This window comes from Melanotaenia boesemani, chromosome 20, assembly GCF_017639745.1.
Source record: "Melanotaenia boesemani isolate fMelBoe1 chromosome 20, fMelBoe1.pri, whole genome shotgun sequence".
NCBI classification, from domain to species: Eukaryota; Metazoa; Chordata; class Actinopteri; order Atheriniformes; family Melanotaeniidae; genus Melanotaenia; species Melanotaenia boesemani.
Window position 1 is genome coordinate 22,201,419 of NC_055701.1, and position 24,314 is coordinate 22,225,732.

The 24,314-nt window shown below is 38.5% G+C and overlaps 2 protein-coding genes across 4 annotated transcripts in view; one reads left to right on the forward strand and one right to left on the reverse strand.

Moving 5' to 3' along the window:
• Window positions 1-922: 922 nt before the first annotated feature.
• Window positions 923-5,192, reverse strand: si:ch211-10a23.2 (uncharacterized protein LOC567812 homolog). The gene is made up of 4 exons (XM_041972044.1): window positions 5,006-5,192; window positions 4,567-4,652; window positions 3,363-3,543; window positions 923-1,853 (listed from the first exon to the last, which is right to left on the reverse strand). Exons 1-4 carry the CDS (start codon window positions 5,030-5,032, stop codon window positions 1,710-1,712), a joined length of 438 nt encoding a protein of 145 aa, XP_041827978.1. The 5' UTR covers window positions 5,033-5,192; the 3' UTR covers window positions 923-1,709.
• A 741-nt stretch (window positions 5,193-5,933) lies between these two features.
• Window positions 5,934-24,314, forward strand: part of zfyve26 (zinc finger, FYVE domain containing 26) — a 31,149-nt gene continuing 12,768 nt past the window's right edge. Inside the window, exons 1-25 of one of the 3 annotated variants that reach the window (XM_041971492.1) lie at window positions 5,934-6,018; window positions 7,076-7,363; window positions 7,571-7,646; window positions 7,857-7,943; window positions 8,042-8,173; window positions 8,950-9,289; window positions 11,940-12,064; window positions 12,237-12,401; window positions 12,613-12,701; window positions 12,800-12,951; window positions 13,070-13,273; window positions 13,586-14,188; window positions 14,357-14,521; window positions 15,006-15,157; window positions 15,340-15,583; window positions 17,500-17,763; window positions 17,890-18,009; window positions 18,151-18,321; window positions 18,549-18,782; window positions 19,312-19,417; window positions 21,240-22,093; window positions 22,462-22,661; window positions 22,858-22,962; window positions 23,088-23,210; window positions 23,535-23,711. In XM_041971492.1, coding sequence (XP_041827426.1) covers window positions 7,149-7,363; window positions 7,571-7,646; window positions 7,857-7,943; window positions 8,042-8,173; window positions 8,950-9,289; window positions 11,940-12,064; window positions 12,237-12,401; window positions 12,613-12,701; window positions 12,800-12,951; window positions 13,070-13,273; window positions 13,586-14,188; window positions 14,357-14,521; window positions 15,006-15,157; window positions 15,340-15,583; window positions 17,500-17,763; window positions 17,890-18,009; window positions 18,151-18,321; window positions 18,549-18,782; window positions 19,312-19,417; window positions 21,240-22,093; window positions 22,462-22,661; window positions 22,858-22,962; window positions 23,088-23,210; window positions 23,535-23,711 — 5,103 coding nt within the window. In that variant the 5' untranslated portion in view covers window positions 5,934-6,018; window positions 7,076-7,148. Of the gene's footprint in view, window positions 6,019-7,058; window positions 7,364-7,570; window positions 7,647-7,856; window positions 7,944-8,041; window positions 8,174-8,949; window positions 9,290-11,939; window positions 12,065-12,236; window positions 12,402-12,612; window positions 12,702-12,799; window positions 12,952-13,069; window positions 13,274-13,585; window positions 14,189-14,356; window positions 14,522-15,005; window positions 15,158-15,339; window positions 15,584-17,499; window positions 17,764-17,889; window positions 18,010-18,150; window positions 18,322-18,548; window positions 18,783-19,311; window positions 19,418-21,239; window positions 22,094-22,461; window positions 22,662-22,857; window positions 22,963-23,087; window positions 23,211-23,534; window positions 23,712-24,314 lie in introns of those variants that run through there. The other 2 variants (XM_041971493.1, XM_041971494.1) reach the window with 2 other exon arrangements.

The window sequence follows — 24,314 nt, forward strand, 5'->3', positions numbered from 1 at the left end:
AGAAGAGAGCTGTGCCCCTATAAGTTATTAACCTCAGACCTAAACTCCCAGAGTGCTTATCAAATAGTTAAAAGGAGCTTAACATTGAATGGCTTTAACAACAAAATGCTACTTCATCACTGATGTATTAGTTAAAAAAAACAACTTACTGATTTGATTATTGTGTTAACATCAGTCATAGGTGCCATTATTTCTCAATAGTCTGGTGTTTTTGATGCTTCAAGTGTGTTGTGCTATTTTTACATAGACTTAAGCTTGTGTGATCTACAACACTTGACAAGTCTTCACAGATAATTTAAAGAATTTTAATGCCTAAATATGTTTTACTTGTCCTTTATTGGGTAAATGTTTAGAGTTTGTTAAAGATGTCACACATGCTGCCGGAGACGCATCCATAAACTCTCCTGTCAAATGTACATGACTGGAAGGTTTTATACAGCCTGCAGCTTTGATGGAAGACTAGATCACATTTTTCTGATTTGATTTCTGCTTTTATGATCATAAAATAGGTATAACATAACATTGTATGTAATAATAAAAGGCCTTAAAAAGTTTCAAATTAAACTCCATGAACTGGGAAGAGTCAGATTTTTGTCTTTTTTTTTTTTTTTAGTACTGACTGGAGTCTGGCAATAAGAGAAATTACTTTCCAAGCAGTGACTTGAGGTGCCTAAGGAAGCATTTGTCATGATCACAAAACTTGAGGCTTGAGGCGCTCCCAGCAATCACAGCGAGACACTCCCACCCGGCAAGTTGAGGCGAGCCTTTATCTGAGTGACTCAAGCTGAGCTGGTGTTGTTTTTGCTGGTTCCGGTGAAATCATAAATGACACAACACCCTAGTTATGTATGGTTGTGTTACAAGGGGTTATGGACAGAATCTAATGCTTATCTGACTACAAATGGAGAATGACAATAAAAAATAACAGCAAAACTGATTTATTGCAATGAAGTACGACAATATGAAACATTCCTATGACAAGTGCCAGAAGAAAATGATAAATACGCAAACTAATGAGTGTTTTCAAAGCCAGGGTTGATAATAGTACAATCACTGAATGTGTGATATGACTAAATCTTTCCAGCTTTTGGATTAATCTTCACTCAGACAGAAAAAACAAGCATTGTGTTTGTTTAGTGGTTTGCACTAATGTAGGCTACTTACATTGGTTTATACTGTCGTTGCAGTTTTAAATCTGGCATAAAATGACAGTCTTTGTTACGTAATCAACTTCAGAAAGATTTGCTCATGCAGGCGCTAATAAACTTAAGTGCTTTCAAAGGTTAACTCCAGAGAAGTCAAAGACAGATGTCAGAAATCTCTTTTTTCTAAATCACAAAGACTAATGCAGCACTTTTTTAGTGGCTCATTGTGTCTGTACAGTGTTCGCTCAGAGATAATAAGTTAGCTTAGATCACATTCGTAACAATTCACATCAGTTTGAATCACATTCTTCATTTGAATTAAGACATTTATGACTATAACATTCAATCTTAATCTTCAAGTCCCCAGACATGTAATCTTAGTGAAGGCACTTTTGTCTTAACGCATGATTACGAGGCTGGCGTAACTTTGTTTGAAAATGGAAACAAAACTTCCTCATAACGGGTTCATGTATTCACACAAAAAGAAGGTCTATTCTAATGTTATTTACTGTATACTGTCCCAAAGCATCCTCATGTCCGTTATCTGTGGGTAAGATGCTGGTATTAGGCCACCTTGGTGAGCTGTAGGTCCCCAAACACTCGTAAGGCAGTGAGGGAGGCAAGCTGGGACAGACGGTGGGTGAAACCACAAAGAGGCTGACCGTCCACCAAGATACGAAACTGCTGGTGCTCACAGACAATCTCCATCTGTCAGTAAGGAGAAGTATAGTCAGTTATGTACAACAAAAGGTGCATACAGAACATAGCTGCAACAGACAAGTCAACAAGAAATGAGAAATTATTGCCAGACTTTACATATATCAGACTAACATATTGAAAACTTAATATAAAAATGAAATAAGTCCTGCTGAGTTGGCAGAACTATGGAGCAACATGTTTCTATCTTATACTTTGTATTCCATGCATACGTTTCATTGCAGATCCTCTGCAACACCTACAAAAGTGCATGAAAAAAGTGAGAACCTACAAAAAGGGGGACACATTAATGTACAAATGGAGAGGGTGGCACAGCGCAGAAGCAAACCATAACTATCTACTTCCTTTTGATACGTCTATGATAGTTTGCACCTCTACTCAACTCCTTGTTTAACCCCGTAGTCAAACCAGGTATTTTACAAAAGAATGGCAAGAATAAAACACCAGAAATATTCTAGCTGACATCAAATACTTGACCTGTTAAGTTTAAGCCTTAACCTGAAGATTAGAGGTAAGTAGACTACTTTCTCCCAACCAGGACCACAGGCTAAATTATCTCCCCCTGGACTTTTTTTTAAACCCTGTGGTTCTTGTAGTAAGAAAAACAGGAGGTAGAGAAAAGAAGCCACTAAAAGACCCTAGTTCCTGGGGAAGGTTCTTGCAACTGAAATGCAAGAAAATATAGACTCACAATAAATTAAAGCCTACCAGTCATGTCTTTCCCTGTATTCATCCTTTAAGATTTTTTAAAACCCCATACTGAACTACTATGTTCTGATTTAACCTAAATGTAGCATGCATGTCATGCTGCATGATGAGTTTGTACATTGTTTATAGTACAGAGTTTCAAAAACAGCCACTCTTCTTCCCACCTATGTAATCCATCAGGTTTCGACTGATCCACAGGCATATTCAGGGTTATTTGACTGAGTTGGAGATGGATTCATTAGTACTTTATGCTGTGAAACAATCTTATGCAGCTGCTGCAGCTTCTCTTTTATGTTCACATTCAACTCCAACTAAGATGCACAGTTGTTATTGCTTGCAGAGGTGAGAAGAGGGATCAAATTTGACTGCAGAATTTGTGGTTTTGAAAGTCCCCATCAAACCAGGAAGCTAATAAATAGGATTTGGGACTTAGATTACCATTTTTCAGTCAAACATCCATGATGGTAGCAATACATTTTTTTTATTGCCAATTCTTCTTTTGCACATATTTTATAAAGCAGGGAATTCAACAAATCTGAATGCAGGCATTATGTTGTTTTACAAGAAAATGCTATAGGCATAGCTACAATTTACAGTCTAAAATCTTGTAAATGATGAGTCCTGAGATAAATAGGAAGAATCGTGGCATGATAGACAATCCTTCCTCTTAACACAGATCAAACTGTGGCATGCATAATAGCTTATACAGCAGTTTTTAAAAGCTGACCATGCAAAATCAAAGCTGTTGGTAAGTCACAGATCCAACACGTTACCCTAAGACAGTAAAATTACCTTGAAGGATTCTCCGGCAGCAAAAGGAAAAAAGGAGAGTGTATTTTCAGATGGACCCCACTTTCCATCCAAGCGGGCGTTGCGTTGGACAGCCTTATCCATGAAGTTGACCTTCAGCTGCAGACCCACGTCGCCCTCTGTTTCCTCTTCCTGAGGCTTACTAGACAGAATCACCTCAATGCTGCATCAGCCAAACAAACATCAGGGACACATCAGTGTGGTACAGAACACATAGCTCTAGTACAAGTAAAAGAAATGGCTTTAAAGATTTTCTTACTGTATTTAATTTCTAAAACACAATAACCACCGTAGGCTGGCAACAGAACAGGGACATCTTCTGGTTCTTATGACAAATTACAAATATTCATCATATGAGTGATTTGTAGAAAACTTAACCTTAAGTATAATGAAAACATGTTGGTTTATTTTGGCCAAAGATTGTACGAGATTATACATTTATGTTTAATCTGTAATTACAGAAAAATATACACAACTGGATTATAAATATTTAGACATTTAACTATCTGGAATCATAAAAAGTAGTTATATCATCTTTTTCTATATTTTTAAACAGGGACAAATTATTTTTATATTATAGTTGTTTGCAACATCATGACATTGTTTGAATACATTAACCAGTAAATCATCAACACATCACCAAAAAAAGAAAAAAAGAAAAAAAGATCCTCGCAGCTATTTCGTAGCCAAAATAGCTGCGAGGATCTATTTTGGTATCTGAGAAGAGTCCCATAAGGACACTTGAGCTTAAAACTGTTCTTTAGCCTCTGAAGCTAAAAATAAGCATATTGACAAAATAAATAAATAAATAAATTATGTTAGTCTGTTTTTTGCACAGATTTGTTTCCCTTAAAACTGTGTAATTATCATATTGCACAGTGAATAACTAAACTAAAGAATCCTAAGACTTCATGGTATTTGCAGTTTTCCGACGCAAACCCACAGACTAACCTAATCAGAAGAAACTCGGGCATTACACAGAGATTTTTTCCCGTACAGGGAACATTTTGGAATTGCACTCAAATGCAGCATCTGCTTTGAAGATGCAAGTCAGAGCATCATTATCCCACATTCAATTGACTGTCATGTCATGTGTGCAACAGTAGCTGTTATTAATGTGTACTATATGCTACTTTGTTTTGCTCATTAAATAACATTTAAACTAGAGAAAATGGTGTAGACTAACCTTTTTGGTTTTTTGTTAACAATCCCCATGACAACAAGTTTCATTGAGGGCCGCAGTCCACCTTTGATTTCTCCGGTATACTCCCCCTGTGAAACAATAGATAGGCCTATATATTTATATTGATAGCGAACTCACAGGATTACGGCCTACCCCGCTGCACAACAGTGCTATTATTTTATTATTGAGCCGATATAAGTGTTTAAATGCTGGTCAGTCATGCAGCCAGCTGGTGTCCATCTACGGTGCGTTGCAATCTGTGGCACGGATGGGAACAATAGCTTTATTGATCCGGATCTGAAACAATCAGCGACTCATTAGTACAAACTATCCGTCTTAATTTGCAGTCACCATCTTGAACGGTTAAATTGATTTGGTCTATACAATATTTTTGCTGAAATGTTGCAATGCATGCCTTATAAAATAAAGGTACGCTACATACATTTTCTTTCTTGTCCTGTTCTTCCATTCCACTCTGGGCGTGATGCAGTGTGGAGGTTTGGAGCGGTGATACCAACTGAGGACTGACTGAGTCTGCCTCCAGCTGGCAGACCCCGCCTGTACCAGGTTGTCATAGAGACTGGCTCCCTTGTTTGGTGATGATGGTGGGGGCCAGACAGACCAAGGTAGAAGGATGTCGGTCGTACACTAGAAGGACCCATTTTAACCACTCAAACCAATTTGAATTTCGTCTTTGCTTTATTTCTTCACTGTCACTTCAGTGGTCTTCTGATTCTCTATCGCTAAACTGCGATTTTAATAATCACAAAGCAAATCAACCAGATGCTGATGCGTTCACTTGCTGTGGGTGACCTCATTAACTTCTTCTTTTTCATCAATGAATTGACCTTTACTTTTTTTACACAGTTCTGCTGTTTGACTTTAGTGAGCTGCATTACTTATTTCCTTGTTGGAATGTCAACAGATTTGGATTCACCTTCAAGAAAGACTATTTTACGAATGATCAGACTCCGGCACCCATCCACAAATGACACAATGTGGCTGTTTAAAAAAAAATCAGCTATTACAAATTATGTCATAGCAATGCATCGGCCTACTGACATATTAAAGCTAGTGAAACCTGTCAGATAGCCTAATTCAACGTTATGAAATTTAAATATATTGAATGACAAAGGATTGGCTGTAAAGTGCCCTGGGATGAACTAAAATAAACTGAACAATTCTCGTGCGATTCCCTGTTGTTTGTTGAACGAGATAGGAAGATTAGTTTAAATAATAATTCTTTTCCGACTACACCTAAAGGCTAAGTAAAGAACCTGGCTTTCTGCTATGGAACGCCCATCTCGTGCCAACCTTTGACCAACCAGCGACGGAGAATCAGCTGATTTTGTCACATGACCTTCGTTATGTAGCTAGCAGGACGGTTTGAGAGACAGCTGTACTTATTAACGTAAATAATAAACAGTTTCGGTGGGAAACAGTTCGAAGAAATGAGTAAGTACCCTCAAATTTTACTGGCAAACTTTTCAACGTTTTTTTTATTTATAAGCATTAACCTCGGTGCGCTATTACGGAAGTTAGCTGACTTGTATTAGTTATAGCAAGAAACAATTTAGCTAATGCGACTCAAAAAAAGGTGGTAGCTGATAAGAGACGAATGACGAAGACTGAAATAGCATTTCACATAGCATTTAATAATCTCGAACGTCGCTGGTTGAATAAAGATTTGTCCCACGTTTCTGCCTCAACATCGCTATTTAGAAAGATAACTGAAAGTACACATAGGCGAAACTATCTGACTTTTTACGTGTGGTGCAGTGTCAACTGTAAAATTGTACACGATTGAATATGTGAAGTAGATTAGTAAGTTTTGGTAACAAACATAATAAAGCATACTTTTAAAAGTCACAGATTTAAAATACATTTGTCAGAACTGGTTGCAGATTATAGGTCATGCTTTAACTTAAGCAAATTTGTCGCGTGCACTACTTGTTACATTTTCATGAAATAAAACTATATGAAAACTGTATATCACAATTTCGTGCACTTTTCTACAGCTTTGTATTAGACTATATTTTTCTTGAGTAAAGCAAAAACGAAAATCAAAGAATACACTTTAGTGTTACAGAGCATGCAAATGAATACTTGAGATTTATATGAAAAATACTTTAAAATGAAGCAATCAGAACTAAAACCGAATTGCATATGATACATTTAGAAGCTAAATCCACGTTATTTACTGTATATTACCATAAGGAAGATGACCTGCTATCTGCAAGACTACAAATTGTACATTTCTTCTTATATATAAACTGAATCAAATGCTATAAAATTTAAGCATAGTATTAAAAAATTCATTTAGTTTATTAAGCACCACAAATCACCAATAATGTCAAAAACTATTAAGCACACGACTGCACCGCTAACTTGTTTAGTAATGTTGGTAATAATTACATAGAAGTTACTAATGACCATTATCGTTTGTGTAATTATCCTAATCATTTTGCGAAATCTAAAGAGATTTTCAGGCAGCCTTCTCTTTGTGTCTCAGATGAAGGATGCATAAGGGTGCCCCTTGGCTACACGGTAATTAAAGCTCCTCTTTAGCTGTGACTGCTGAGCAGATGAGTGTCTCATCCAAAGTGACCATGCATCCATTCGGCTGTGACGCCGAGACCTCGCTTCAGGACCTGTTTGAGTACTTCAAGAGTTGCCTGCAGCATGGGGAGTGGGAGCTGGCGAGCGCCTGTGTTCCACAGCTGGTTAACTCAGCAGGAGAACTTTCAAGAAACCTGCTAGACATAATCAAAGCTATTATCTGCCATCCTTACAGTTTAAAGTGAGTATTACTATTACATATATTATTGATTTTTACTGTTTTGTGATTTCTTTTTTAAAAGCACACACACACACATACACATATGTATATATATATATATAATATTTAAATGTTGAATTGTATATCTTTTATTACCTCTTTAAATGTTCTCCACATCTTGTGCAGCACTCTTAGCTGAATGTCTATATGTGATAAATGGTTTTGTAGATGGGAGTCAGTTGGCAGTCCACATAAACTGGCTTGGTTTTGGCTGCAGGTCTTGGAGAAGTGGACAGAAGATCGGGTAATTTAGAGAAATCGTATTAACAAAACTTTCATTTCAGACATATTTTACTTAGTGTAGATCTTTATATGTAAAAAATTAAACTTTAGAAAATGCTCCTAGCTATTTTACAAAACAGTTGAAAAATAAGCTTAATATGCATTTTAAAGCATTTGCACCACAGTATGACCACAGTGTAACACCTTTCCTCTTTCTGCCACGTTTTTACAGATTCCTCCCCACATCAGACGACAGCTGGAGTTTCTACTTGTCCTGGATGAACTGGGGTCAGAGGGCATACCAGAGACTGTTCTTAAGGTTAACTTCTTTAGATCTGGCTACAGCTGAACAACATCTGAAAACAAAAGATATTTTCTTTTCTTTTCCATATTTATCTGTACATTATCTTTGTGCAGGAGTTGCAAGAGGCTTTTTTGGCCAAACAGTCGAGGGCAGGAACAACACTTGCTGCTGTTGAGTCTTGCCTACAAACTCTGTTGGAGAGAAAGAAACCAAGACTTGCCCAGACTATAGCACATTTCTTACAGGTAGAGTCACACATAAAACACCTATAAATGACGGTAATAACTAAAAATTACAGTCAGTAATGCAATAAACAGAAAGTCAGTCCCATGTGGTAAACATTTGTTTTATTTGATCGGGCTTTTTTTCATCACGTTAAAAGATACTGTAAATGTCTGCCTTTTTTTGTACCAGAAGCACACAGTGAAGAGACGACTGATCTGTAGGCACGTACACAGAATTATAACAATAACTGAGCTGAAATACAGATGTGAGCAACTTTTTAAGAATCTCAGGGAGAGATTGATTATGTGAAGTCAAAAATAACTGTTTAGGTTGTCCACTGGTCATCTAAATAAGATTATCTAAGTTATGTTTTCATTGTGGTTTAAATATATAATCTAAAAAGTCCTATAAAGCCTGCAGCTAATCTTTGGTTTTTATTTATACTCAGATACATTTGTATGTCATCTTTATAGCAGAGAAAAATATATATATCGCAAAACAACAGAGACTTGGCTCAGGATGGAGCCTTAAGGTGCTCTACTTGTAACAGCAGCAGCTGAATATTCATTTATGTGTGAGAAACTCATCTATTAGATAAAACTTTTAAGTTTACAAAGCATGTTTTAATAATTTTATGTTAAAAATGATTTTATAACTTGTAAATCTTGAAGTGTTTATGCATACTGTTTTCTATACTGGTTTATATTTTCTAGATATTTTTAAAGAATATTGAACCATACAATGTACTCTAAAACTTCAGTTTCCACGTTTCTCATCCCCTCCCTTTCTTCTACAGGACCAGCCATGCTTTGAAGGCCATACTCTTCAGCACACTTTCATCCAACATATGATGAAGAAACTTGAAAATCCAGAGAAAAGATCGGAGAAGATGGAGGAGTGGGTAGATGAGATTTACACGGTGCTGGCTCTCATGCCACAGAGCTCAGGTGGAAGTGATGGGCAGTTGGTGACACTGTGTGAAACACTGTGGGCGGCCAGAGATGGACCCCTGAAAGAGGAGAGGATCCTCAGCTCCTTGCTGCGCCCTCAGTGTGACTCTCTCATCTCGATTTACTGCTGCACCGCTCTAAGGCTGCAGAGGGATTATCTGCTGAAGATCTCCCCTGAAACGCAAGGTAGGGGTTGGAATTATAAGTGTTTAGAATGAATAACTAAATAGATCATGTTTATGCAGATTATGTTCACAGTATGCTGAGCCATCTCAAAGTTCTTATTTGACAAAGTTTTGAGGCTGCGAATGAAGAAAAATGTGAATTTTACTTCGGTCTTATTTTGTACTTTCTCCTTTGTATTTGTGACCATTGAGTAATAATGCAAACTAATGTCACATGCCCCAAATCAGATTTAACTCAATTAAAACTGTTATTAATATGAAGTAGTGAACTTTCTGAAGTAAATAAGGTTGAACCCGTCAGACCATGAGCTCAGAGTATTATGATAATGAGCACAATTCAGTAGCTTCACATGATTTTAGTTTATTGATCCATATTTTGGAGTTATTTTAGGTTCTTTTGTCTTATTTTATAAAGTAGTTTAAATTAGTTTTGCCTAGTTACAATGTGGGTTGGATTACATGTTTGTCCTCAAATACAATTGTTTGCATTCAGTGGACATTACCTAATGTGTATGTTGTGTAAAATAATATGATGCCCGTTATTATGTTGGGTCTTGAACCTTAAAGTAAGGTGAAAATATAAATAAGTTCAAATTATTAATGTTATAATGGAAACTGTTCTGAGCAGTCCAGAGCAGGCATGGTTTTAAACCTTTCTAACTACAATTCTCAGCCAAAAAGAAGTCACTCATGGAAATATTTTCATGGGCTGAGATTACAGCGTGTGTTTGTCCTGCCATAGTTTTGATGAGCTTTTCAGTAATACATTTATTTCTGTCTAGAGTTGGTTTTCATTTGGTTTTTACCTGAACAGCTGAAGCCACCAAACAGGCTTGTCCGGGCTTGTTTCATTTGCTGCTCTTCTTATGCTCATGTATCCATCACTATGCAGGAATGGGAAATCTCATCGAACTACAAGACCCTTTTCTATTGAGTTCAGTCTTTATGCTCATTATAAAATTTAAGCCTTTTTCTTTTCACTCAGTCTCATAAGCAGTTTTCTCAAAGCTACACAGCTGTTTAGTCCTAATACATTTAGTTTTCTTTGCATAGTTTCAGCAATCTCCATTGTTTTATTTGCTTGATGCATTTGATTAATCTCAGACGTCAGGATGTGTGTTCTGATGATGTTAAGTTAGAAATGAGAATTTTCTTAGGCATCGGTCAGATTAAACATGTTATTAGTTCAGTACTTTCCCAACGGAGGGTTTGTTCCTGTTAGTTTTTGTTAAATCCAGATAGTTTCTTCTTTTTTGACCAGGGCTTGTGTTTATTGACTGTGTGGACTAACTGAAATTAAGTGTATAAAGCTATTAAAATATGCAAAAATTAAGATCAGTGTGTGAAGAACATCACTAGCTGCTAACTTTGTGCTACTCTGTACATTTATGGAAAACATTCTGTGTTAATGTGACTCATTTATTAAGAGAAACTACAGAAGAAACTAGAATATTTAACATATTGTTAAAAAGTTGACATACGGCTTCCTGACCCAGCGACTTGTCTCTATAAACCAGTTCCCCCTCTGAGCTGTTTCTGCTGTCGGCTTACATTAACTTTTGTTTTATGACAAAGACAAGATATTGAAAGTTTGAGAATAAGCCTTTATTGGTTGCAGTGCTGGAAACGAATAGTTAGCACCACCCCTTTTAAATCACACTTCTGCTGTTGTGGCTGTACATCTGCGGCAGGTTTAACTGGATGTCAGCATTAGTTGCATGTGACAGCTTAAATTGTGGTTTTTGTTTTGTTTGCTTTATTTCTGTTTCTCCATTTTTGTTCGTATATTGTGAGTGTCTACTGGACTTTATTTGATTTGAACAAGATTTGTTGCCAAATTGAGAGTTAATATTTGCTGCAGAGCTGATTTTGGGCCTTCATGTTTAAAGTAGTGGCCTCGATTCTCTTTTCAACCTCTTGTGTGTTGTCACTAAATACTGCCTGCTCTTAAACTAAAAATGGGCTCAGCATCATCTCCACAGTGTCCCCATTTCTAACCTTCTCAATCGGATCAGGTCCACAAACGTGGTGATTTTTTTCTTCCGGAAATTCCTAATTTCTAGTCTGGTAATTTCTAGGAGTGTGGTTCATCACACTAATCTAAAGAACTATGGAGAATAGAGGAACGCAGTGCCGTCTCACACCCCCTGTAGATATCTGGGTCTTTATAGCTTCTCAGAAATCAACAAACTGGGTGTTTAGAAGTTCTCTGAATCCATCCATCTAGGAACATTTTAGAAACTGATGGGCTTGTTTCATTGCTTTTGAGCCTTTTTTCCTCTCACAGATCAACATTTCTTTACAGTGGACACACCCACACAATGGATGGCTTGCAAATCTTGTGGAAATATAAGCTGAATTTGATAAGCGTATTTGGTTAGAATGAATAATTTAATGTTTGTGTGGGCTTGAGGAAGCTGATATAAATTATGTCAAGTTCTGTCTGTCATTATGAGAAATGTGGTTTATTCGTGCTAACACTTTGGGCTCTTAATACCATGTCTGGCTTAATTTCAGTTAGCAACAAATACATTTATAAATCTGTACCGCTGTTAGCATCATGCACCAGGTTCTGTTATTAAATTTAGCTAAAAACAGCAATGTTTTCCTTGTCTTATTAGGTTAAAATAAGTTTGTATCTTCATTTTTAGTGGAACTTCCTGAAGCAGAGAAACTCACCCTTAGTTTATGTTGCCACAAGGATCGTCTGTCATCTTGGAAGACCATCTTTTTTGAGTGCCTTAGTAGTGGAAAGCATTTCCTTGAGCAGGTCTTGGTGAGTAACTTTAAATTTGGTGACCAGATTTGAACTAATACAAGAAGAAGTAGCATCCTTTCAATGGTTTTGTTGTCATAATTTGTACTGGATCATGATGGTTGAGTTAGGTTCGTTAGCAAATGCATGTGATGAAATTCAGTAATGTAATAAGACGTGTTCCCTCCTGTAGGTTACTGCACTTGACCTGATTAAACATGAGGAGTTCAGTCAGCTGAAAAATTTGCTGCAGTCGGAGTTCCAGCCGTTGTCTCGTCTCCTGCTGCTGCTGGGATGGACTCAGTGTCGCACCCTGAGCTCAGCTCAGATGCTTCTCACCATCCTTCACAAAGAACAGGTACCACCAAAATATCTAGTCGGCCCGGGAAACTCCTGGTGGAAAACCCCACTAACTAAGTAGAGTAGAATAGGGCAGATTAGGTACTAGTGGAAAAGGGGCTTTAGCTACACATAGCTTGTTTTATTTACTTTTGGAAATTGGTCACAGATTAGCAGATTTAATTATTATCATTTTTGCTGCTGATTTGCTTTTATGTTTTTCTTTTTAGGCTGCAGCCAATGACTCTGTTCTGCAGGAGTTTGCTAATCTTTTGTCATCTCAGCTTGAAGTACTTGAATGGTGTAAAAATAACAATCCGTAAGCATTTTATTTTAAAATATTAAAGCTACCAATTTTAACTGGATCATTCGTTCTTTTCAAAAATGTTCATCTGTGTTTTATCTTTCTGTGTGCAGAGGGATTTCCATGGAGGCGTTGCTAGCACAGCTTCACACTCTGGACAATCACTCAGCCCTCTATATTCTGCACTCTTTGACTCCTTTGGCTCAGTTTGAAGAACGCAGGATATTAGATCTACTCCAACAACTGCCAAATTTACCTGAAACAGGTTTACATTATGCATATTTTTTAAGTTCGACTGAGTCCTAATACATGCCTAAATAATAATGATTATTATGGTGTAACGTGTGTAATCATTCCTGTGTTTTCTTTTTATTTTTATGCAGAAGACACTGCAGTCAGTCCTCTGAACCCTGCTGTGCAGAGGAATGTAGTTTTGTTCCAGGGGTTCTGTGCCATGAAATATGCCATTTATGCACTCTGTGTAAATGCACATAAATTTTCAAACTGCACAGAGTGCGAGACTTTGCAGCATCACCACTCTTCAGAAGAAGAAATAGACCAAAACAAGACCTCAGCTTCCTCAGAGGGTATGAAGGCTGTACTTTGTTTTATGCACTGAAGTTTTAGTTTAAATACAGCTGATGGAAAACCTTTCTGTTTTGCTCATCTTATTTTATTATAATCACAATTATAAAAGCCGAGACAATAATGTCATGTTTGAAAGATGCTGTAGGTTTTGGAAGTATTACTTCATGCTAATTAAGGGACCATAAACATGGAAATGCTGTGGAAAAATCTACCAAATTTTATTTTTGTGTGCAAGATCAGATTCTTAAATCATTCTGAAAGATGTTCAGACTTTTTTTCTCCTGTTTTTTTATTTTTTTTGTGTTTCCCAGGTTATCATTATATGTTCCAGCACTACCTATCAGAGTGCCAGCTCTACCTGGAGACTGTGCCTGCCATGTTCCGCCTGGAGCTCCTGGAGAACATCTTCTCCCTTCTCTTTCTGTCCACCTCTGACTTTTCCCAACAGATTCAAAAAGACTCTAATTCAAACACAAGAAACGACTGTGATGCAGAATGCTTGTTAAGCACAAGAAACAATAATGTAGAAGCAGAAACTAAAGCAAACACGGATGGCTCTGAACACAGAATGAGGGAGAACCAAAAGCTGCAGCTGTGCTCATCATCAGCACACTGTGGTCATCTGGATTTAGGACACTTCATTCAGGGCTGCAGGGGGTTTCTGGTGGACGTGACTGCCATGGAAGGGTTTCTTAAGCTGCTAAAAGAAGGGTTGGAGGGTATGTGTGTGGTTGGCCATCTGGATGGACAGGAGGCAGGAAGAGCACTGGCCAGAGAGGCTGAAGCGGTGGCGAGCCTGGGCTGCTCGATGACTGCTGAGACATTCGGGGCCCGTTTGCAGAGGCTGTCCAAACGCACTGCAGAGACTCAGTGGAGGCTGCAGATCATCACCAGCAACCAGGGCAATGGTGACGGTGGGCTTCAAATATTTTTTCCAGCTTCCAGATTAATTTTTGTACTAACAAATTTAGCTTTGACTGATGGCTGATTTAAATGTGCTGCCCAGTACGTGTACCTATGAGTTCATAATTAGCTTGTTGTTTTATGCGCTCTGTAAGCTCGGATTGTTGATTTCCTTTCAGGTTTGGAAAGTCCATTTCAGATGTCGGCATTCAACTTTACTGCTGCTCCTCTGGGACGCAGCAAGAGCTCAAGCCAAAGGCGGAGAAGGAAGCCAGCGAGACACACCGCAGAGAGACAAACGTCTGTGGAGAAACATAATGGAGAAGTTAGCACAAGTGCATCAGGTAAACCTGAACCTCCAGTCTGACCTTTACAAGTCATAGTCTATGATAATCACGTTTAATCAGATTGGCTTAGTTTCAGTGTAGATCTCAGCTGTAATCTTTAAAATCTGGACAGTGATTTTAAGTTCTTGGTGAAGTCTGTATTTCATTGGGACAGCTTCAGTATGGGTCTCTTTCTGAGGTGGTAGTTTTTTGGGTAAATATTAAGTAACTGAAAAGAAGAATGCTTATCCCATATTTCTGTCCTAAAGAAAGAGAGCGGAGACTCAAACCAAGACACTTAAATACAAGCAAGAAGATTGAATGCACGATGCATGTTATCAGATGTTAAACAGTTTATGCCAAAAAACTTAAGGACTTTCGGGGATCTGAGTGTCTTGATGCTAACTTTGCTGCAGAAAGAGCTGCTCTTATACTTTTCTCCACCCTTTTCTCTGTAACAAAACATGAAATGTGTATTTATTTGGTATTTCTCTTTTGTCAGATGGTGGAGGAGGACCAGCAACAGGTTCTGTGGATTTGGAGTTTTGTCCATGTGGCGGTCCTCACAGTTGGCTGGTCCCAGCCATGTTGTCTCCTCCAGAATCTCTGCTAATGTCCTGCATCCGCCGAGGAAACTACATGGAAGCACATCAGGTCTGTGAACATCTGGGTTTTTATCAAGCCATCTGGCATATCAGCATTTTATTCTAAATACAATGAACGACTCAAAGCAACATGTTATATGTGATGCAGTAGAAATCTTTAAAATCTATTTTTTGTCTGATTAGTGAAAATAATTAGACAATATATAAAATATATTCATTTATGCTCTGCAGGTGTCTGTGGTGTTTGACCTGGAGGCGTCTGCCTGTTGTGGCGAGCTGGTCTTCATGGAGCGCTACAAAGAGGTTCTGGTGGAGTTGGGGCAGGTGGAGCAGAAGATGGAAAGTCAGTCCATGTCTTCATCATCTTCCTCATCAGAGGGCTTGGGGTCTGCAACTGTGACGGGCACAGGGAGGACACGGCTGGGGAGCAGTGGCCGGTCAACGCTGCAGGCCATTGGAAGTGCTGCTGCTGCAGGTGGGATTTTTGTTTTCAACAACAGTCTAATTTTAATTAAATTTATGTTCATCAAAACCCTTTCATTGAAGAAGGCGCAGAGGATGGCTGCTGCATCTCAAGCTCTCTCCCCTAACGTTTTTTTTCCCTTATTTAATCTCTATTTAGTCTGTAATTCTATTCTTAGTTATGCAACCTGCTATAGTGAGCCCTATTATACAATATGATAGCGATAAATTACTATGCATCACGTCGGTGGTGGGAAAAACCTTTTAGCACCACCACCAGCTTACAGCGGGGAATCTCAATGGCGGCGCCTACCTGTTGTTAAAAAGATAGTCACGAGCTGGAGTCTTGGTCTGGATGAGGAAACGGGGGAATCGGCCTCCTCTACTGAGTATTCTTCTGGCAAATGTTCAGTCATTGGACAGTTCATTCATGAATGAACTTTGGAGCAGGATGGCGTTTCAACAGGATTAACACCTGTAACGTTTTTGCCTTAACAAACTTGGCTTGACCCCTCGATCCCGGACCAGGCCATTGTTCCCGAAGGACTCACCGTTTATCAGCTGGACCGGACCATACATTCAGGAAAGAGCAAGGGAGGTGGTGTCTGGTTCATTGTGAACAACAAATGGTACTCAGATGTGGGAATTATTTCTACAGGCTGTACTCTGGACCTGGAGCACCTCATAATCAGATGCCGGCCTTATTATCTTCTGCGTGAGTTCACATCGGTTGTCATGACAGTATTGTATATTCCGCCACACTCTGATACCAACGAGGCCATGGAAGAACTGTTTGAAGTTATCGACAGGGCAGAGACTTCATGGACGGAGGCTGCGTTTATTGTAGCTGGGATTTTAACAGCGCCAACCTGAGGAAAGTCCTGCCCAGATACCACCAACACATAAGCCGTTCTATGCGTGGCAAGAACACACTCAATCATGTTTACACACCTTACGCAAACACGTATAAAGCCCTCTTGATTTCCTTTTCGGAAATCTGATCACGCCTCACTTCTGCTGCTGCCTTCCTATAGACAGAAATTGAAGTGTCACGGACCAGTGACGCAGACCATTCACAAGTGGTCCGTCAAATCGAGTTGCAGCATTCAAGACCGCACCACCAGGCTCAGGGACAGCTTCATACTGCAGGCCATAAGACTTCTAAATGCTGTCAGCAGCAACACCACCTTTAAATAATAGCATCTTCTTATTGCTTATTATTTATTTTACTGTATAATGTATTTGTAGTATTCTCGCTTTTTGTGTTTGACTATTTTTATTGTGGTTTATATTTTTTAGCTTTGTTAGGAGAGCCTGAGATCCAAGAATTTCACTGCCAATGATTTTTGATGTAATTGTTGTGCAATGACAATAAATTCATTCATTCATTCATTCATTCATTCATTCATTCATTCATTCATTCATTCATTCATTCATTCATTCATTCATTCATTCAACACTTGATAAAATGCTGTTCAAGACTTTGTTCTTTATGTTGCCTATAATCATCGTTATATTAGCTCCAACTTTAAGCAGCTTAAGTTCCACTTAGTAGAGTTTCAGTTCCCGGACAAGATTATGGAAGAAAATTACATTAAAATTATTTAAATGTATATATACTATATATATTTGTGGATCTGTTTTAAATTAATTGACAGCTGCATTTTCTAAACAAAAAAAATTCAGCTTTCAGAGAAGATTGAATTAGATTATTTAATTGTGATGTTCTTTATCCTGTAAAACTCTCACCTGAAGTTATATCTATTAGCAGTTTATAATTATTTACTTACAGTATTTTATATATTATTATAAATACATAAATGGTAACTAAATTAGATTTCAAGTTGTTTTATTGACAAAACATGCAGTTTTGCTGACTCTTATATAAGCTGTATGTGTTTGTCATACTGTTCATGTGTTTCCTTGCAGGAGTTGCTTTCTATTCCATCTCAGACATAGCAGACCGTCTCCTGAGCACTCCAGCTTACCCTCTGCCCACCCTGGAAGAAGGCTACTGGCTGAGCCACTGCCCTTCGAATGCCTCTGGTCTGCTCTACAAGCTGCTTGAGGAGCTCAGTCCTGCAGCAATGGCAGCCTTCGACTTGGCTTGCTGCCACTGTCAGCTCTGGAAGACGTCCCGACAGCTGCTGGAGACAGCTGAACGGAGGCTCAACAGCAGCCTTGAGGCTAGAGGTATGAAGCTTGTATTTTAGTCTTCATGATTTATTGTCAAATTCGGAGGTACTTGTGTTTATTTTTACACAGATTACGTGTTAAGTATAATTTTTTGTCATCTTTAATCCCTGTCTGCTTCACAAGGAGTAAGAGTTGACCTTAAAGTACCTCATTCGGAGGGGATCTGTGGATTTCCAATGGTATTACAACAGATCAGCAAGATCTTGAATCATTCAGCCACTCATAAGGGCTCTGTCAAAACAGGTAAATACAAATGTTCAAGCATTTATATAAGTGGAAAAATAATTAAATAACAGTTCAAGGGGTTTATATTGATACAGAGTTTTCTTTGGTTGGTAAGAGTTACTAATATTTTTTTGGTTACTGATCCATTCTTGTCAACAGAAGCAGTTGGGGAAGACAAAGGGTTTGCCAATCCATTTGGTTGCTGCATTCAAGAAGTGCTGCTCTGTTACCAACCAACACTTAGTGAAGAGAGCATTGCTGCACGGCTTGGCCTCACTCAGCGTCTGGAGAGCACCCTGCACCATCTGAGTACTGCTACAGATGGCACAGGTCTGCACAGCACACAAACTGTAGCTGTCAAGAGGCAGTAAACGATGTAAAACTTGGGGTTTAATGTAGTGTGAAAGTTTCTATTTCATTATCTTGAAGCTTATTTACTGCCATGTTTGATAGAAGACATTACTAACTTGCATGAATCTCAACAAGACACAGAAAGTGTTATTTAAGGAGTAAACCAACTCTACTGTTAGTCATGTCTGTCTCTTTGTTATCAACAGAGGGCACTGTGGGCAGCGCTCTTCTGGCACTGCTGGTTGAACAGGCCAGTCTGAAGCAATCTGAGCTGGACGCTCATCCCGTGCGGTCTAGCATGAAACAGCTACTTCGTTCTCTAGATCAACTCTGCCCCTTTGAGCCAGATGGAGAACTTGCCAGACCAGATTATGTGCGCAGTTTTCTCGACTACGTCAACACACTAGCTTCTGTGTTAGTGCGTAGCCTCTGTTCAGAAGGTAAAATATTTTGCCACTAAGGCTAGACGAAGTGGCTTTACCCTGTCATGACAGAAAAGCTTTCATAACAAGCTTTTTTTCTTATATACAGTCATGGTTTTGCCTTTGTTTTTGCTAAATGAATGATGACAGTGTAATGTGCTGTTCTTCATCTTCTGTTAATGATTAAATTATTTTCCTTCATGATGTCCTGACATGTAAAACTTAATAATTGAGTGAAAATGTTCTTTCCTTTTCACATAAATGTAAGTCTAAACAGTAAAATTGCTGTTCTATCTGGTAAATTTTCCACTTTTAGACTCCAGCTTCAGCGTTAGTCTTTCCCCTCTGGCATTTTTCTCAGATAATGCCAGGGGTTTCTGCTGTCTGACATCAGTACCTGGTAATGAAATTACTGAGGCAACAAGCATTACTCTGATACCAGGTTTTAGCCACTCTACCTAAAGTGTGACTATAGTAAATACAGCCAACCATTCCTTTCTTTCTCATACCCGGTCTTTGTTTGAGTTCGCTCTCTTGTTCCTTTTAGACCAGAACAGGGAAGTGAAGCTTGGGAATCCACTGCTGGTGTTGCTTCAAGCTCCGTTTCAGCTTCTCTCCCACCTGCTGTTTGACAGACAAGTCTCTCCTGACAGGTACATATATTTACAGCCTGTCTTTGCAGTTTGAGTATGTTTTTCCTCACTTTGATCTACAAGCTCACCTGAGCTGCTGCTAAATGTGCTCCTGACAGCAAAGCTTTAAACTGACTGAATGTTGTACTTTCATTTGGTCAAAAGTAACGCAAAACTTTTATTTAATTTTTTTTTTTAATTTCTATGAAACTAAAACAGAAATCTATAATCTGTAATTTTGATTAAAAAGAAAATCTAAAATTTTTTTAAAACCTTGATGCTGATTTCCCTAAAATTCAGTTTTCAGATCCCTCTAGCGACTTTGTTTTTTCATAAAAGTGACTAGCGACAAATCTAGCGACTTTTTCTGTTAGTATTGGAGACTTTGGAGGCTGACTTGAATGACTCTTCAATGTGGAGTCAGTGCTGCACAGACCCCTTCCCCGTCCAAAAGCACTCAGAAGAGGCTTGGTCCTAGCAGCAGCACACAGCTCTCAGCTGCAGCCACTTGTTGATGTTGTGTGTGGCTGGCTAACTTACTAGCTTCGTAGCTTGTGGTGATAGTAGCCACTAGTCGGTAGAATTGTGTGTGAAGTTGAATTTATGCTAACTTAGATATGTTTATACTGGTCGGGCAACTATGTTTTCAGTTGGATTGCAAATTTAATTAAAGCAGACAGAAGTATGAGCTTATCTAGGAGCAGCAAGCGAACTATAGTTAGCACAAAACACCTGGGCAGCTACACATGGATGCAAACTAAAAACTAAAGCATACTAAAACAAATCATCTAGATAAACTAAAATAATATGCCAGACTTAATTTTAAAACAACTTTAACCTACATTCTCATACATGAAATAGTCTAAATGTGGTAAAAAAGTAAATAAAATTGTGTTTTGAATGTCTGGGGTCACCAGAGTTTAGTGATATCAAAAAGGGGTTTCCAAGCTAAAAAAGGTTGGGAACCACTGCTCTAGGTGTTTGTGTCCCAATGTATTTTTTTGCTGACATAAAATGCTGTTCTGTTTGTCTTCAGGTTACCATCACAAGGACATTTGATCTGATTTGGCATAAATATTAATATAAATAAATGCATGTGAACATAAAAATGCCTGCAATTATTTCTGCATAAAATAGGATAGCTATGTTTTAAGTATGAGTTTTAAATGGACTGTTAAATGTAGTTTAACAATGTTAAACTTCATTTAACAATGTTCTACTAACTACTGTCAATGTTCAATATTATCTGCTGTCAAAAACAGTAAAAGGGTAAAATGGTTGTCCTGACTAAAACTAGACTAAAATGTTGACAGTTTTTGTTAACTAAAACTAGACAAATAAAATGATGTTTTCTTAGACTAAATTCAAGACCAAAATGCTCAACTTATACTCGACTAAAACTTGACTAAATAAAAACGACATGAGGTTGACTAAATGTGATTAAAACTAATAAGCACGATTGACACTGGCACAAAACTGAGACTAAATTTAAAAATGGCTGATAAAATTAACACTAGTGGAGCAGCTGTGAACAGTAAAGTTAAAGTGTATTTGCATCAAACAAATTATAAGTGTCTGACAAGATGGAAACGATCTCCACATTAGACTTGCTGAAGGAAAAATCCTGCTCTTAAGTCTTTTTGGAGGTAAAGTTTTGCAGGAAGACAGAAGTGTACATTTGAGTTGGAGTGCAGAGATTCGTCAGGAGTACAGGGACACTCTGAAATTGTACCTGTTGTTGACCCTTCCAGTAATATTTATAATACTTCTCTGCATAATGTTGAGGATTTGACATGAAATCGAACAAACTTTCAATTTTTTCTGTGCCCTGTTTTATCTTCAGAGTTCTGTCCTTGCTGCAGCAGGAGGGTCTGCGACTGAACGTCCAGCAGGTGATTGTCCGGAGATGCTGTGAGGTTCTGCCGGTGTGGACCTCCTGTCCAGGCGATGAAGCAGACTCCAGTCAGGCCAAGAAAGATGACGGAGCGTTCAGTGTCACTGCTTTGTCTCGCCTGCTCCAACAGCATGCTCAGGATTACATGACGACTCTGGGACTCTCAGAGCCTCTGTCCGATGCCAGCTCTGAGTCTGAGGCATCATTGGAAGATCTCTCTACTACGCCCACCAACCTCTCAACATCTCCACCCTCTCAGTCATCATCTTTCTCTTCTTCATCTTCCTCCCCAAATTCCTTCGTACTTACAGCATCAGCCCTTTCTTTCCTAAAGTCTCGTTCCCCTCTGCTTGCCACACTGGCATGCTTGAGTGCCTGTAAAGGAGAAACTGTAAAGGAAAAACAGTCCTCAGGGTGGTCTGGATATTTCCGCAGCGGCCGTAAAGAGGTTGTCCTAGATGCAGAGCAGATTTCCCGAGAAGCTGATGGCCTGCTTAAAGACTTTCCTATCCTGCGGGCTTACCTTCACACCATGGCTGAACCAGTGCTGGGCACCGCATTAAGCGAGGGGCAGGAAGGTCCTGCTGGACTTGGAGCAGTTATTTGTGGAAAACCACTTGTAAATCTCCTGCTGTCTGGACCTCAAGAAGAGGTGGCTCAGGTGGTGGCTGCTGAGGCTTTTCAGAAGGCTCTTGACTCCAGAGACGTGTCCAGAGCCCTCACTTTGCTGGAGCTGTATGGGCAAAACTCCAACCAGGAGAGGGCGCTCAGAGACCGCCTACTCGCCTGTGCTGCTCTTTACGGTAAAGAATAAGTCAGAGCATCCTGATGAAGTTGCTTATTTTTCTTTCTTTTCCTTTTTTAACTTTTTTTTAAGATGTGGATGTTATGGTCATATTTCTGCTATGAAACTAATATGAAAGTAAAATAAACAATTTTTAATAACTTTTTAATTTACTATAAAGCATTTTTATACTTTTGATGTAACATAATGAAAGAGTTGTATAACACAATATAGTTTTATTTTCATTAAGCCTCTGTAATCTTACATTTAAACCACTTTTCTTTCAGTTAAATCTCTGCATCCTAATTTTGTAATATGAAATTTATCACATAAAATATCAGAGTTACTGAAAAATATAACTAAAATGCCAGATTTTTTGTGTTTTAGATGGAGATGATGGTATCGATCAGCTGTTCCGAGTGAAGGATGCTAACCTGAGAGCCCGAGTTGCCCTCCAGGATCTGGAGCGGTGGTCTCTGTCAGCTTGTCTGGAGCTGATTGAATTTTGCCTGAATGACCCAAATACAGAAACATCACTGAAAACAGACCTAGAGATTAGGAAAAAGGAATTAAGCATCTACTTGCAGGTAATGCAGGAGTCAAACACATTATTCTAGAGATATTTATACATGAGTCACATCAGATTGATCTGAGAAAGAAAAAAATTATTACTATTATGTTCTTTTTCAAGTCAGTACATGCAGTGGCTGAGAGGAATTTACTTGAGTTTTATGTGATCTAATTTTCTGTTACCTTAATTGTATTTTCATTGTCTTGCCACAGATGATGAATTTACACCCTCCCTTACCCTGGACGACTTGGCAGGAGCTGAGGACACAATCCAAAACAAACCCGGAGTCAGTGTTATCTATGATGTTGGGAGCAAAAGTGGGTACAGCACACCTGTGTCAGTTTCTGACTGAAAAACAACATCATTATCACCCCAAACTCCAGAATTTCTAAATTAAGTATGCAAAATAATAGAACAAGTCACTTTTTTATTTATTGTGCAGGAGTTTGTTCTTTGTGAAGACTGGGTGCAGCTCTATCCTGTATCTGACCAGCTGAGATTGCAGCTGCAGACCGAGCATCTGCTGTGTCTACTGGAGCAGGGACAGCTGGACGAGGCTTTTCAGGTCCAGAGCACTTTGTTTTCTTACCGATTAGATTCTAAAGCCATTTAAGTTTGTAAAAAAACATTAGTCAGGGATTTCTAATTTAATCTTTTGAATTTAAAAAAATACCCTTATTATGGTATTTCAGAAAATTTAAAGGACAACTTAAAGCTGATACTAACTGGTAATTATTGACAGACTCGTGTTTACTTTACAGCAATCTCTTGCCAGGAAAAATAAATAATCTTTGTTGAATTTAGCTGCGAGTTTATTTATACTAAGTGCCATTCGCTGTTTTTTTCCCCCTGTTATTAATTTCCTTTGTCTCATGCTTGGTTCATTTAGCTGCTCGAGGGCATCTCAGACTTTGTAGTTGGCCTGGACGTTTGTGAGCGGGCTCTGGATAGCCGCCCCGGGTTAGCTGCGTGCCACTTCCTGGCTGACTACCTCACCCTGCATTTCCAGAGGCATGTGTCCCCAGCACGTCGACAACACATTCATGCTCTTCATCTGGGCTCTAAGGTTTGTGAATATGAATATTTAAATATATGCCGATAAAGTTTTGTTAGATAATGTTCATTAAAAAGTATAATATTTTTTACTCCTCATATATTATCTGAAATATAATATTTATGTATTTCATATAAGTTTGTTGTAGAGATTTCTTCTTTTTTTGTATCATATTCGAAGAAGTTTAGAAAAGGGATGGAAACTTTTTTAACATGTTTTTTTAGGCTTTTGTGGGCTTAAATTTGACAGTAGCTAAACAGGAAGGGTTTTTTAAAGAAAGAAAAGGTGTGACACTGTGAGCTGGACACCAGCTCAGGATTTTGAGCCAACGTCAAGGAGTGTAGCTTCCCGCTGCTCAACCAGTTGAGCTAAACGCCGCCCCAGGAAACTGATTTCTTAGAAAAAGTGTACAAGTACTTTCTTGTGTTTCCTAGAATTGTTGCCTTTTACATATTTTGTCATATCTTAATCTGCCAGTAAGGTTCACTTCTTACAGCTCAATGACAAACCCTGGCTGGTGAAAAATGTTGTTTTTTTTTTCTCATTCTTAAGTTTTGCAATTAACTCTTTCAGTTAATCTCCCAAACACTATGCGGAGAGTATCTTTTGATACAA

Excerpts from the sequence above, each read along its gene's own strand:
- si:ch211-10a23.2 (XM_041972044.1), bottom strand. The coding sequence starts at position 5,032 with ATGGAAGAACAGGACAAGAAAGAAAAT. Across the intron at positions 4,653-5,005 it reads AACAGGACAAGAAAGAAAAT|GGGGAGTATACCGGAGAAAT; the intron begins GTATGTAGCGTA and ends ATTGTTTCACAG. Across the intron at positions 1,854-3,362 it reads CTGCCGGAGAATCCTTCAAG|ATGGAGATTGTCTGTGAGCA; the intron begins GTAATTTTACTG and ends CCTTACTGACAG.